This window comes from Dipteris shenzhenensis, chromosome 26, assembly GCF_047967505.1.
Source record: "Dipteris shenzhenensis isolate YYH24624 ecotype China chromosome 26, Dip_SZ_1.0, whole genome shotgun sequence".
Classification (NCBI taxonomy): Eukaryota; Viridiplantae; Streptophyta; class Polypodiopsida; order Gleicheniales; family Dipteridaceae; genus Dipteris; species Dipteris shenzhenensis.
This window is the reverse complement of record NC_141621.1, coordinates 22,154,208-22,169,427: the sequence shown is the minus strand read 5'-3', so window position 1 is coordinate 22,169,427 and position 15,220 is coordinate 22,154,208. Positions and strand designations below refer to the sequence as shown.

The following is a 15,220-nucleotide window of genomic DNA, read 5'->3' as shown; positions in this document are numbered from 1 at the left end:
ACACACACACATATTAATGCCTTTTTCCTTAAACAAATTTATCCATAACATTACATATTGTGGGTGTCCAAGCGTACTAGAGCAGCTCACTTTTTATGAATATTGGACGTCATTCACACCCCAAAAAGAACAAAATAACAATACAATGCAGGGTACAATGATGGACTCACTCAACAATTATGTATATCCAAGCGCACGACTCATCCGCTTCACTGACTACCATCCAGCCCACCACTTTGAGCGCTTCTTCTTCAATGAGCTACTTAAAAGGATCCATGAATTGATCTCTCCATCCAATCGAATAGGATCATACTTTCTTGAATGTCACATCCGTGAAATTGTCCAAATAGAGTAGGACATCGAGACACTCGTCTCAGCTTAATCTGAGATTCATATGCTAGTTGATGAAAAACGACAACAATTGACTAATATGATATTGTAGAAGAGTCCTTTACAAGCGCTCGATGATACTTCTCTCACCATTTGCGAAGATGCAAGTGAAAACACACTAGAAAAATCAGCCACATAAGAATCCTACAACTGCTAGATGAGTTCAAGGAGATGGAGCTTGACCTTTTGACTAAAGATCAAAGAGCGATTTACAATAACATTTTTGAGACATCAACAGTACTCCTTATTGTTTGCGGTAAACCTAGGTCAGGAAAGACATTCATGATCAAGTACATAACTTATAATCACGTCCTACATGAGAAGTCCATAGTTTTATTAGTGAGATTTGCAATAGCAATACTCTAGATCCATTCCACTCCAAAAAGCTAATTCTTTTTTGTGACAGGCAACAGCTCCTATGATGAGTATGCAAATGCAAAGTTGTTCCAAAGGACTATTATCATAAATATCACATCAGCAACTCACCTTTATGGAGAATGGCTACATTTCACTATATGCCAGCCTCAATCCGGCACTTAGAAGATCCAGATTTCAATGGCTTCTTAAACATCATTCGTACTGCAACACCAATAGAAGATCAGATCCATCAATATCTTGGTGGGACAATCATCACATACAAGGATGCACCCTGGATGCACAAAGCTTCATCGACACAGAGACCATTGTTTTGTGCACACACAGAGAGGATGCACAATGATATAACGACAATATCCCAAGATCATAGTTTCTAGTATCTGACATCATGCCAATACAAGTCGTATTGAATGCAGATAACATTCCAGAATTACAAGATTGGATAATGGACCCGGATTTCCATAAGCTTTAGCATGTAGCGATTGGTGCTAGGATCATGCTAATAGAAAATATCAATTTGACAATAGGAGCTGCCAATGGACCAGTAGCAACTATTCGTAGCCTGGAGTGGCATGAAACAACATGCATGTTGACAAAGATTCATGCCATCATCTCTTCCATGTGTGAGCCTATTACACTCAAACACTCGAAGCACACATGCAAGGTCCTGAATGGGACTTGGTACCACAAGACAACATCTCCAATCATGCTCGCATGTGCAATAACCGGACACAAGTCACAAGACTTGACACTACATGAAAAGACACTAATTGTCATACGTGAATCATTGACATACGTCATGCTGTCTCGAGTGATGAGCCAATGACATCTTCATATCTTGCGTAGCATAAAGCCTTCCAACTTGGTGTCCATGCCTCATATATTATACCCACAATGTAATTAAAAAAGGTAATATCCATTCGCCATCCATTACTCAATACAACATTTTTAATAATTGTACGACTAAATATACAGCTTAGCATATAATTGCAAACCTACGCTCTAAAGCCAATCAAACATACTACATTCCTTCATTGTATAACTCGGTCACTATTTATTTGGCAGATCGTATGAAAGGCGCCTCTTTTTCCAAAAATGGCTACTACAAAAGAGGTACGTATACATGCGTTGATATTTGCTCTCAAAAAACCAATCTATTTAACATCATTCTAGAATTTTATTAGCTTTTCCAACTATTCAAACAAAAAGCTATACATAAAAAGGATGACAAAGAAGGTGCCCTAAAGAAACAGGAAAAACAAAGCAAGATGATAAATAGATGAGCAGAGCAAATGTGGCAGGCATACAACCACAAGAATATATCTTTGGATTTGATTCATACGAGCAATACCATCCCTTGATGGTAAAAGTAACATAGATTCTGCAGGATAGACCTAGAGGGAGCAATGAACTCGTAGATGGATTGATTATACAGAAGCTATCCAATGGACAGGAGACCATGGATGAGTTGTTGCCCCACACAAAAGCACAAGGATACTTGATAAAAATACCAAGGGCATATCGATCTTTTGCATAACAATTATGCACTTTGTCTTCAACGTTGAACTTGAAGAGCTTGTCGATCTGGACAAGCGAGCAGCTAACAGCATATTATAGCAATTCAAGGATGCGCATGATCTACAGTAGCAGGGCAAATGGCCAATAACCCCATTGACAATAGCATATAGAGTTGACCCAAAATTCACAGAAAAATGCTATGGACCATTAGCAGCAATCTTCCGAGAAGCCAAAAAGCAGACTACTCAAGGTAAAACCCTATCCACAATATAGAACATCCTTTCGAAGTATATTTTGCCTTAAAACTACTTTAACTTTCACTCATACTTTATTCAATTATATGAATAGGAAACACAAATAAAGAACCTGCCATGTCAAACAACAATACCACATTGGTAACAAATTTTATCTATTGCATAACTTGTCTACAGAATGGGAAAAAATATATTGAACAAACTACAGACATTGAAAACGTTTAAAACGACACAGAACTAACCCACCACCTAAAATGATCGATGATATCCACAGGTACAAACTGTTTGAGAAACACTTTAACGTGGAGGTCTTAGCATCAACTTTGAATAGAATGGAAGCGAATACTTTAGAACGTTAATACATTGCACGAATGGACACAATATCGGGCTCAAAGGGTTACAATAAGATAAAAAGGACACCTTGCGAGCTCGAAAAAGTATTATTACTTGAAGCAGAACAATTTGATTTAAACAACAATATCATTTGTCTGACCTCATTTCCATCCTCCCCCTCCCCCTCCCCCTTTAGTACGTGAGTTCTTCTTTAAAGCCCCCTCAAGTGGTCCCTAGTACCCCTCCCCCTTTAGCACTTGCCTTCTTCTTTAATGCTCCCTTATTAAGTGGTCCCTCCTAATTGAAACTCCTCCCCCCCCCCCCTTTATCCCTTACTTTAATCATGCCCTTTCCCTCTTCCTTTTCACCCCTCTTCTCTTAACTAATTAATTAGAATTTCCCATTTCTTAGTGTATGGGGGGACATACTTAATCGTTAATTTATAATCAACTTATCGGCCCTGCAAAGGGTCTTAGGGATTGAGTGGATTTTTGGGAGGTGGGTTGGGAAAGTGGGGGTGGGTGAGTAGTCGGCTAAGTTGATCGGGTTAGTGGGGGACTAGGGTCTAGTCTTAAGTTAATGGTATAGTTAGGAATGTTTGACCCCGTTAGTAACTTTCCTATATAGGAACTTTCTTGTAGCAAGTTTTATGCCCAAATTGAGCAAGTTTCTTGCCCATTTTTGGCGTGCCCGGGGGAAAGGCTTTAGTGAAGGCTTGGCTTTGGTGGAGATGATAAATTTCTATTTTTGGCCTATCCGGGTGGAATATTCGATTGTTTTTGGGGTTGGGTGTGTGGAACTATTGGATTGATTATTGATTATTGGTATTTGCATCCCATTTTTTTCTCCCCCTTTCTCTCTCTTCCTTATCTCTCTTTCTCTTCCCATCTTTTTCTCCCCCCCCTCTCTCTGTGTTCCTTCTTCTTTCTCTTTCTCTTCCCATCTTTTTCTCCCCCCCTCTCTCTCTCTCTTCTTCTCCTCTTTCTCTTCTTCTCTCTCTCTCTCTCTCTCTCTCTCTCTCTCTCTCTCTCTGGGCAGGCCACATGAATAAAATTCATATTGTTCACTCTCTGTGTGTTAAAGGAATGATGATCACTCTAGTTACTAGGCATATTGGCTATGGCATCCATCCCAACACATCCCTCTCTTGCCTTTCCTCCTGCTCCTGCTCCCCTCTTGTTCGACTCTACCTCCAGCGGAGAACCCAGCCCTCCTTTGCATAATTGTAAGTTCTCTTGCACTGATTCACCTCAATGCTTTGCTTTGTCTCTTTCCAAGCTTAATCCATCACATTCACCATCGTAACTTTATGCAATCCATCGTAGTCGCTGTGCGGTTTTGTCAACATTCATTTTGAGTGATTCATCGCAGTTGTTTTTTCTTGTTTACCAAATCAATTTCTAGCCAAGTGTGGTGGCGAGGATGAACTCTTGATGGTGTAGGTTTTTGTGTGGGCAACAGGGCCTCCAACAAAAGAAGTCAAGCTCGTTTCCTTCAGTGTACAAATTACTAACACGATAATTCTTGCAACCCCTTTGCACGAACAATGTGTCCACCAATGTAAAGTGAAAAAGAAAAGAAACCACAAGCATCCGATCATACGCTCAAATGGTCTAACAAAAAGATCTGCGAGCCCCGTAAAACTTGTCTGACTTTCGATTATCTGCTCTATAGGACTCCAAAGATCATACATCCTTCTCTTCGCTTCATGGGAACATTTGCATCCTCTGCTTGTTTTGCTTTCTACCTTGTTTTCTCTTCCACCCTTCTACTTTCCATGACTCCCGTAGATGCAAACTCTTCTGATGTCTATGCAGAGTGCGGTTATCTTTGTGTCCTTGTTCCTAACATCACTAGTTTTTGACAGTTTGTAAATTGTTCCGACCCCTTTAATGTCACAGGATACTCACATCGATGTCTTCTCAGAGGCTGTTCAGAATTTCTCCTTCACAAAATTCAATTTCAACCTGAACAAGACTGACCCTGGATACGACGCTATGATAATTGAACTGGCAAATGAGGTACGTGACCTAGACATTTCAAAATCTTCAATGCACACAAATGATTGACTCTTAAGCGATATCACAATGCTGTTTCTTTCCCTGCTGTGGAAAAAGATATGGACGAATTGATGTCTGATGAAGAGCGAATATCATGTAGCTGTTTCAGAAATGACAATTGGAGCACAATGGGTATCAATGGTGAACATTAGCCAACCATACCCTCAGTCTGGAATTGTAACGGTGGTAAAAGGCTAGTGGGCAAGAACCTGCATACTCACCGTGGACGTTCTTTTTCGTACCTTTCATAGCACAGATGTGGTGCACCGTGATTGGATCGTTTATGCTCACAGGAGTGTTGCTATGGTTGTTGGAGTGCAACACTCATCCTCACTAGATAGTCGGTTGGTGAGCCTCAATAGTCGGTTGGTGAGCCTCAACTGCGCTCTCAACTTTTTTACTTGAATGCACCGTTAGTAAACTACCCACTAATAGTTAAGTTTTGTTTTGTGTGTATTTGGTCAACATGGTTTAAGGGTGGGTTAGTAGTAGTTAAGGGCTTCTAACACCTCTTTTCTCTCCTCTCTTTCACTCATCACCTTTCCTGGTATTGCTTCACCTTCACTTGCTTTTTCTTTTTTCCTTTCCTTTCAATTTACACCTATCGTTTCCCTTTTACTAGTTATTGAAAATATTTATCGAGCAAATTGACACTTACACTTATGACACTCCGAGAGGCAAGGCCTTAGTGGGATCCCCACCTTGATACACATTAATCTCTCCCATTAATCTCTCCCTTAGGCGGCCTAGAGGACCCTGGTTTTCCATAAGAGCCTCCAGGACTGTTGCATGTTCATAGGCTGAAGCACATAAATAAAGGTCAAGAGTGGCATGCGCCCATAACTTTTGGGGCAGGTTGCGTGAAGGGGAGATGATCCAAATGGCTCCCCCCCAGCAAGGCTTCATGGGAGGGGAGCCAGGCAGGTAGTGCAGCGATGGTTCCCATCCTCAAACCGGCCCTTGATTGCTCCAACCCAAGTACCTCCAAAAGCTCCAGTCCAGGTTCTCCATTACCCACCTCAAATTTCAGTCCATATTTCTGGCAATTAGGTTTTCATTGTAGTCTTGCTTCGCAGATACGTCAATTACAGAGCGCCTTTGGCACGACTTCTTTACGGATCCCTCCCATTCGCGGGACACACGAAAGAGCAAAGTAAGTATCCGACAGAATGATTTGCGCAAATACTTAGTCGTATTGCCTAGTCTTGATGCTTTTGAAGTGAGTTTTAGCAGGCAAACTCAAAGGCTCCAGATTTCAAGCAGAAAATCACCGAGAAGTCGCTATGGATAAACAGCTGGGACAATCCAGGTTGGGTTAAAGACATGCTCGGGAAACAGGAGTCCGGAAGTAGGAAATTGCACGGGGCCCATGCTTCCACTGGTCAGGCCCTGTCAAACTCTGAAGACTGTGGCTTCCTGGAAAGTAGCATCGTTTGCCAGGCCAGCGTTAAATCTGGAGTACATATGAATGCGTCTCACACTCAAAATTACATTGATTGGGCGGTTCTGAGCTTAGATGAGGCAATCACTTGTCTGGAACTCATGCCCCAGCTGCCTTCGGTTGATAACTTTATATGCACTTTTCAGAAGTGCAGAGAAAAGAAGAGTCTAGCGTATACTAAGCGTTTGCATACCTACCTGTGCGAAAGAGGGCTAGAAACTCATAGATCACTTGGGAACTACCTTGTCCCACTGTTGGTGGAATGTGGAAGCATGTGCGAAGCTCTACAGGTTTTTAACAGGTTGGTTGATCCCAACGAGTATTCTTGGACTTCTATCATCACAGGTTATATTGGATGTGGGGAATCACAGCACGCCCTCAGCCTCTACCAGAAAATGCGAGAAGATTTTGTACATCCTAGCAAGTATACGTTTGTGGCCTTAGTGAAGGCTTGTGCTAGGCTGAACGACGTGGAAAGAGGTCGGGAAATTCATGCGGAGATTTCCAGAAAGGGGTTGGAAAGAGATCCTTTTGTTGGCAACACCTTGGTTGATATGTACGCCAAATGTGGCTCACTTGTGAAAGCACAGGAAGTGTTTGATAAGCTTCCATTTCAAGATTTAGTCTCCTGGAATGCACTCATTGCAGGATATGCCTTATATGGGCTTGGTGAGGAAGCTCTGGATTGTTTCGACCAGATGCAACTGGAGGGTGTGGCTCCGGATGCTGTCACATTTGTTTGCAGCTTGAAAGCTTGTGGCAGCATTGGAGCCATACACAAGGGCAAAGAAATACATGCCGAGATTGCCAAAAAGGGGTTGGAAAGGGATTCTTTTCTTAGCAGCACCTTGGTTGATATGTATGCCAAATGTGGCTCACTTGCAAAAGCACGGGATGTGTTTGGCAAGCTTCCATTTCGAGATGCAATCTCATGGACTGCATTAATCGCAGGTTATTCTGAACATGGGCTTGGTGAGGAAGCACTTAACTGTTTCGAACATATGCAACTAGAGGGTGTGTCCCCGGATGCTGTCACATTTGTTTGCAGCTTGAAAGCCTGTGGCAGCGTAGGAGCCATAGACAAGGGCCACAAAATTCACACACAAATTGCCAGAAAGGGATTGGAAAGAGATCTTTGCGTTGGTAACACCTTGGTAGATATGTATGCTAAATGTGGCTTGCTAGCTAAAGCACTAGAAGTGTTTGACAAGCTTCCAGTTCGAAATGAGGTCTCATGGAATGCACTAATCGCAGGATTTGTGGATCAAGGGCTTGGTGAAGAAGCCCTGAACTGTTTTGAACAAATGCAGCTGGAGGGTGGATCTCCAAATGCTGTCACATTTGTTTGCACTTTGAAAGCTTGTGGCACCATAAGAGCTATAGAGAAGGGCTGCGAAATACATGCCAAGATTGCGATAGAGGGGTTGGAAAGAGATCCTTGTGTCGGAAACTCCTTGGTTGATATGTATGCCAAATGTGGCTGGCTTGCGAGAGCACAAGAAGTGTTTGATGAGCTTCAAGTTCAAGATGTAGTCTCGTGGACTGCTCTTATTGCAGGTTATGCCCAACATGGGCTTGGTGAGGAAGCGCTGAACTGTTTCCAACAGATGCAACTGGAGGGGCTGTCTCCGAATGTAGTCTCGTGGACTGCACTGATTGCAGGATATGCCCAGCTAGGAGAAAGTGAAGTTGTTTTCTGTATGTTTGAGAGAATGATAGAGGAAGGCATACAGCCAGATGGGGTCACATTCGTCAGTGTTCTTGCTGTATGCAATCATGTGGGTCTAGTGAATAAGGGCCAAAGGTACTTTGAGGCCATGAGCAAAGACTATGGCATTGCTCCAACTATTGAGCACTACAATTGTATCATTGATCTCTTTGGCCGTGCAGGCCTATTAGACAAGGCGGTAGAGATGTTAGAAAAGATGCCTTTCCCACCTAATCTTGCAGTGTGGCTTACTGTGCTGGGGTTTTGCCAAAAGTGGGGTAACGTGGACCTTGGAAGACAGGCCTTTGAGCATGCGGTGCAATTGAACGAAAAGGATGCTACAGCTTATATCTTGATGTCTAACATATATACAGGTGCTCACATGCTGGAGGATGAGAAGAAGGTTGAGGCAAGGAGAGTGAAAGAACAAGCATGGCAGAAGCCAGGAGAGAGTTGGACTGAAATTGATGGGATCATGCACACTTTTGTGGCTGGGGATACAAGCCATTCTCAAATCAAAGATGTATATGCTAAGCTAGAAGACCTTATCCTGAAAATGCAGCAGGAAGGGTATGCCCCAGATTTGCATTGTGCGTCTTTGGACACATCCAATAATCCAAAGAAAAATGGGTTATGTGGGCATAGCGAGAGGCTTGCTATTGTGTGTGCTTTACTCAATACAGCCAAAGGGACACCCATACGCATTGTAAAAAATCTTCGTGTTTGTGACAACTGTCATGCAGTGGCTAAACTTATATCAAAGATAGAGCAACGAACTATTCTTGCAAGAGATGCAAACCGTGTTCATGTCTTCAAGGAAGGGAAGTGTACTTGTGGGGATTACTGGTGATGATTGTCCATCTGCTAGAAGGATGGTAAGACTGGTGAGCAGAGTGAGTCAGGTCATGATTAGTGTTGCCTTTATAAGATGGTGAGTCTGCTGCTAAAAATAAGCTGGTGATTTCTGAATCTGTAGCTTCTAGAATTCAAATGTGATTTCTGAATCTGTAGTTTCTAGAATTCAAATGTGCAATTTCTATAAATCAACAGACCATAAAAGTATTTAGACTCCTGCAAATTACAGTTGGACAACCTGAGCGGTTTTTATGGATGGGGTGCTTCTTGCAATTTCTATTACTATAACTTCTCACGTCACCACTTGGAACCATTGAAAGTTAAATGCCAGGGAGGCCACTTTAGTGAGGCTTATAGTGTTAACATCGAATTTCTTTCATATTGTAGTCAGATCCATCTTGATATGTGGCTACCATTGTAAACTACTCGGTGCTTTCTATCAATTCAGACAACGGATTTTACAGAGGCATTTGAATGAGATGATTGCGAGTTGCCAAACACATATACTTGAACTTAAGAGTTTGCAATTAAGCTGGAAATAAGACTTATACAGCTTAAACACAAAGTGACATCATTGGAGAATGCAATATGATTGAGGGGCCAAGACGGGCCCCCCCCCTTATCCAGGCTCACTTTATTCTTGAAAATGGAGATATAAGACCAAGGTGCAATGCACCTTCCAAACTGATGAACTCAGTGAAAACCTAGGACCTAGATACAAGACTCAAGAGCATATGTACAAGGTAGACAACAAAAAGGACTCCAAGCTCAGGTTTCAACTCCTGGCTTGCCCAATCCACAAGGAAGAAACAGGCTCCCTTCGTGACTTGGCCCTTTTGTAGATGAAGTCCTTGATGCCTCTGAAAAATCCGTTGTCTGAATTGATAGAAAGCACCGAGTAGTTTACATTGGTATCAGAGCTTAGGCAGTGGTCCTGTACTCTGTGCTTTCTCTTGTTGAGTCTCTCCTTCATTGAGTTATCTTGTCATCATGGCAGCCAATGGACCTGACCCTCCTCCTAACCTGCATGAGTTGAGTGCTCTCTTGGCAAACATTGCTCAACAAGTTCAAGTGCTGAAAAGCAGCCAAGCAGAAACTCATGACATAGGGCCCCAATCCCAAGGAAGAGGTCGTGCGGACAACACCAACTCCAACAAGGAGGGAAGATCATCCTCTTCTTCCCCTCCTCGAGGTAGACGGCGTCATCGGAGTCCATCTCCTTTGAGACGTCCACGGAGACGAAGGTATGCAAAGCATAAGGTACCTCTTGGAGATAAGCTCTTCAAGTTTACCAAGTACAAGGGAGAGGACAAGCCCGAGGTCTTGCTGGCCTGGATCCGAGACCTCGAGTATTTCTTTGAGGGGGACGAGTACGAAGACAAGGCGAAGATCCGGTTTGCCGTCCTGCACATGCAAGACCGTGCTTCACTCTGGTGGGCAGCTATGGTCAACACTGGACAGCAAGCCCACACCTGGAAGCACTTCAAGAAGAACTTGATGAGGCACTTCCTGCCTAAGGAGTTTAAGAGAGATACAATGGTGCAGTGGGACATCCTCCGCCAACGCCAAGAAGAGAAAGTCAGTGAGTATGTTGATCATTTTTGGGATACTTTGTTAAAAGTTCAAGCATTCAGTAGGAAGGATAAAAAAGAGCAGCAAAGGAAGTTCTTTGCTGGCCTACGGTATATCGTTCAGCATGAGGTGGACATTGCCACTCCTACTTCTCTCGAAGACACCATCAACATCGCCTTGAAGGTGGAGAAGAAACAATCTTTCTCCAACAAGCGGAATGGCAACAACAACAAGCGGAAGTCCCAGGGAACCTCTTCCAAGGAACAAAAGGGTAAGGAGACAGCAAAGGACGCACCAAAAGAGCAAAAGTCAGCCAGCTAGCCTCCTTCGAAGAAAGCAGCCCGCACTTTCAGCTCATTGTCTCCACAACAGAAGCAAAAGTATTACTCCGAAGGGCGGTGTTTCAAGTGTGGCGATCGAGGCCACAACTTCTACAAATGCCCTCAAGCTGCCAAAAACTGGAGAAACAAAGAGCAGCTGCAAATAAAAGACGGAGGGCGTTTGCAGTGAAAGAAGGCCAATGGGTCTTATTGAAATTTGAGAAAGCCCAGTTAAAAACCAAAGTGGGCAAAAAGCGCATCTACTTCAAGCTATCCTTTCGATATTATGGTCCTTTTCAGGTGTTGCAGGTAATAAATGATGTCTCGGTCCGATTGAGACTTCCAGAGCATTGGAAGATCCACAATGTCTTCCATGTAAGCTTGGTGAAACCCTTCATTGGGGAACCACCTCAAGAGCCCACACTGGACGATGCACCTGAAGTAGAGGACACTGAGATCTTGTTGATCCCAGAGCAAATTATTTTGCATAACTTCACTACGGGACGTCGAGGCACGACTCGCAAAATGTACCTTTTGAAGTTCAGAGGGCTCCCATCCACCGATGCCCAATGGGTGGACAGAGCTACATTTCAGGAGTGTCCTGAAATCGTGGATGCTTATGAGGAAGCATTTCAGTTGCGGACAACCGAATGAAAGACGGAGGGAATGTCATCCTGCTTCAACATGTATCCACTTGCTTGGTACTATTTCTTTTTGTTTTTCAATAGTATGCTTATTAAGAAATGAAATGTTTTCCTTCTGTTCAGTTACGGACAATGGGGACTAGGTCTAGCATTTGAGGGTGGACCCCCTTGCTTGGGGTTATGGGCATTAGTGACCCACAAGAGTGATGGCCTCTCTTTGAGAGGGACATCTGGAAACCACACCCCACCTGAGTACCCAAACATGGGACCAATCAAATGCACAGATTGCATACCGACCTAGGAACCATTCAAGAGAATGTTCCCTGAGCTTTGGGTGTGGGCCTGGCAGCATGCCAAGAGTAATGGAGATACAAGATAAGACGACAAACAAATGAGCTCAGTATGGCTCAATTATGACCTTAGAGTACGTCAATAGATAGTCTAAGCTGTTAGGAACCCGTGTGTGCGATCAGAATTAAATTCTGACAACTTTGAAATTTTAGGGTTTTTGGGAGTGACGTGGCAGCTGACACGTGGCAGACTGCCACTTGGAATCTGAGCTGGCAGGTCAGTCCACCTGTCCCACACATGTGGCAGCATGCATGGCAAGTGGCAGGGATGCAGGCCAAGTGTTTGGCCCCAAATCTGGTAGATTTAGGGCAAGTGGTGGACTGTCCTCTTTGGGACTGCAGCCCACCAAAAGTCTGGGACAAGTGTCCACCTTCCACTCTAGGCCTAGGAGGGGGGCTGAGCCTATAAAAGAAGACCTCTCCCCTTCATTCCACACATGACAATTTCGTCACTTTTCTTCTCCCTCCTTTTAGATGATGCAACAGAACCTCACCCAAGGTAGCTTCAGAGGTTCTGTTGCATCATCTAAAAGGAGGGAGAAGAAAAGTGACGAAATTGTCATGTGTGGAATGAAGGGGAGAGGTCTTCTTTTATAGGCTCAGCCCCCCTCCTAGGCCTAGAGTGGAAGGTGGACACTTGTCCCAGACTTTTGGTGGGCTGCAGTCCCAAAGAGGACAGCCCACCACTTGCCCTAAATCTACCAGATTTGGGGCCAAACACTTGGCCTGCATCCCTGCCACTTGCCATGCATGCTGCCACATGTGTGGGACAGGTGGACTGACTTGCCAGCTCAGATTCCAAGTGGCAGTCTACCACGTGTCAGCTGCCACGTCACTCCCAAAAACCCTAAAATTTCAAAGTTGTCAGAATTTAATTCTGATCGCACACACGGGTTCCTAACAGCTTAGACTATCTATTGACGTACTCTAAGGTCATAATTGAGCCATACTGAGCTCATTTGTTTGTCGTCTTATCTTGTATCTCCATTACTCTTGGCATGCTGCCAGGCCCACACCCAAAGCTCAGGGAACATTCTCTTGAATGGTTCCTAGGTCGGTATGCAATCTGTGCATTTGATTGGTCCCATGTTTGGGTACTCAGGTGGGGTGTGGTTTCCAGATGTCCCTCTCAAAGAGAGGCCATCACTCTTGTGGGTCACTAATGCCCATAACCCCAAGCAAGGGGGTCCACCCTCAAATGCTAGACCTAGTCCCCATTGCCCGTAACTGAACAGAAGGAAAACATTTCATTTCTTAATAAGCATACTATTGAAAAACAAAAAGAAATAGTACCAAGCAAGTGGATACATGTTGAAGCAGGATGACAACCATTCACCCCTAGAGTGCCGACAGAAACTCAATATGAAGACTTTGTATAAATGGATGCTCAAGTATGTGTGGGTGTGTGGATTTGTATGTGTGAGAGCATATTTTTATACTATGGTCTACACCTGCTGTTGGGCGCTGATGATGTCAGTGGGGATGTCAGCTAGTCCCTGCTATGCATGATGGAGTTTATGGTTTTCAACCTTATGAGTGATTATCATGAGATTGAAACTGCATTATGTTGTGTTTTAGAGGATGAGTTTGGGAATGTTCCTGGATTCATCTGGGTATGTGACTACCATTCAATCTTTTGCAAAACTTAAATTCTCATTGGTAGCTTGACTTGGGACCCCTGTTTTAGAGGGACAAAGGGAGCAATGTTATGTTCACATGGGATTGATTTTGAACAAGTCACTAACCTTCAGTAGGAGTTGTGACTTCAACAATCTGAACAATTGTCTGTGACACTCTCTTGAGGCCATCCATGGCCTAGCCGGTTAGAGTAGCCCTTTGTGCCTAATAACACAGCCAAGCATACATTAAGGCCGTCTTTGCGGCTTGCTAAGTGATTGCCATGCAGGAGTATGTGCTCATCGTAATAGTGTTTGTGAGAGACTCCTAGCATGGAGAGAGCCAGCCTGCCAGGCAATGCCATGCATTGATGCCTTGTTGGACATGATGTATGAAGGGTTGTCACACCCGATTAAGAGATTGGGTAAAGATGCTCAACTATGCACTCCCAAATCGTCCATATGCGGTGCCAATTAAGGACAGAAGAATTGGCTATAAAATGGGAGGCTTTGACGAGATCTCACATCTATACTCTCCCATATAGCCTACTTGTACATATTGGCCTCAATGTAATAATCAGTCGTCCTCTTTTCTTAATAGAGTCCTAAATCAACTCATCCCCCTCATTTCCTTTCCCATAATGTCCCTGTTTCAAGGCTATGGACATCAAAAAGTATGAGGTGATGCCATGATAGTCTCTAAAATTCTCCATGGCAATAGTAAGTAGCACTTCAAGAAAACAAGATAATCTTGTGGGATTTCATCCATCTCACCGCAAAATAGGGGCATGGGCTTAGCAAGTTATACAACAAAGGAGAAAAGCATGCCACATCCTCCCAAATCACTTGAAGAAAAACATGCTCATCCTACTCTACAATGCTAACTTGGCTCCTGCCGCTAACCTAAAACTAGGGTAGAACAGACTCTTTTAGTAGAGGTGTTCTCAAATAGCACAAACCAATTGGTCGACTTACAAGGGAAACTGATTCCCAAGTTGTTCAATGGGAGTAAGTTGATTCCCAAGCTGTTCAATGGGAGTAAATTGATTGCCTAGTTTGTAGGAATAGGCATCAGAGGCCATCCCTACCATTAGCCCAACCACACCACCCCTATCAAGTACCACACCACTCCCCCGTCAAGGCCCCAACAACTAGCTATGTAGGAATGGGCATCAGAGCCATCCCTACCATTAGCCCAACCACCACCCTCATCAAGTACACCTCTCTCCCCTCAAGGCCCCAACAACTTGCAAGGCGAACCCCTCCCCTTGCGATTAGAAGTTTTGTTCCCACGTGCCCACCCCCTCTCTAAGATGAATCTTAGAACCATCTTGGCTTATGAGTGCTTGCCGATGTGCCACAAAGCTCCCCCTAGATGCAACTTATGGGACTGGCACCCAAGCCAAAGGTCTCCAATAGCCCAATTAGACCATCCCATTTTCCTACCTACCGGCCATATGAACCTCTACAGCTACTTGGCGCATGCTCATGACACTAAGAAAAAAAATGTGGTGCAAAAGGAAAAGGTCAAATGTAGGGTAGAGCAACAAGTATTCATGACACCCGTTGCTCATGAGGTGTTGAAGATCATAAACTTAGTTTTCCCAAGGTTGACCGTCAAGTCTCTCTCTTTGCAAAACACCTCTAATGCCTCCATGTCTCTCTACAGCCCCTCCGTTGAAGAGGATATAAGGACTATATCATCAGCATATAGCAATATCTGTATGAGGAGATCACCTAGTAATGAACCCTCGCCCCCTAAGCGATCTACAAAAGATGTGATC

At 43.8% G+C, this 15,220-nt stretch overlaps 1 protein-coding gene across 3 annotated transcripts; it reads left to right on the top strand.

Moving 5' to 3' along the window:
- The first annotated feature begins 5,659 nt into the window (after nucleotides 1-5,659).
- LOC147884824 (putative pentatricopeptide repeat-containing protein At3g11460, mitochondrial) lies at nucleotides 5,660-9,184 on the top strand. Of its 3 annotated transcripts, none has more exons than XM_087397498.1 (3): nucleotides 5,660-5,932; nucleotides 6,007-6,083; nucleotides 6,164-9,184. In XM_087397498.1, exons 1-3 carry the CDS (start codon nucleotides 5,866-5,868, stop codon nucleotides 8,927-8,929), a joined length of 2,910 nt encoding a protein of 969 aa, XP_087253624.1. In that variant the 5' UTR covers nucleotides 5,660-5,865; the 3' UTR covers nucleotides 8,930-9,184. The 3 variants fall into 3 exon arrangements, with proteins under 3 accessions (XP_087253624.1, XP_087253622.1, XP_087253625.1); XM_087397496.1 differs by having other exon boundaries at nucleotides 6,161-9,184; XM_087397499.1 differs by lacking the exon at nucleotides 5,660-5,932 and having other exon boundaries at nucleotides 6,151-9,184.
- Nucleotides 9,185-15,220: the final 6,036 nt, after the last annotated feature.

Coding starts and splice junctions, on each gene's coding strand:
- LOC147884824 (XM_087397496.1), top strand. CDS start 5,866: ATGGTTCCCATCCTCAAACCGGCCCTTGATTGCTCCAACCCAAGTACC. Junction 5,933..6,006: donor CTCCAAAAGCTCCAGTCCAG/GTTCTCCATTAC, acceptor CTTGCTTCGCAG/ATACGTCAATTACAGAGCGC. Junction 6,084..6,160: donor GGGACACACGAAAGAGCAAA/GTAAGTATCCGA, acceptor AGTGAGTTTTAG/CAGGCAAACTCAAAGGCTCC.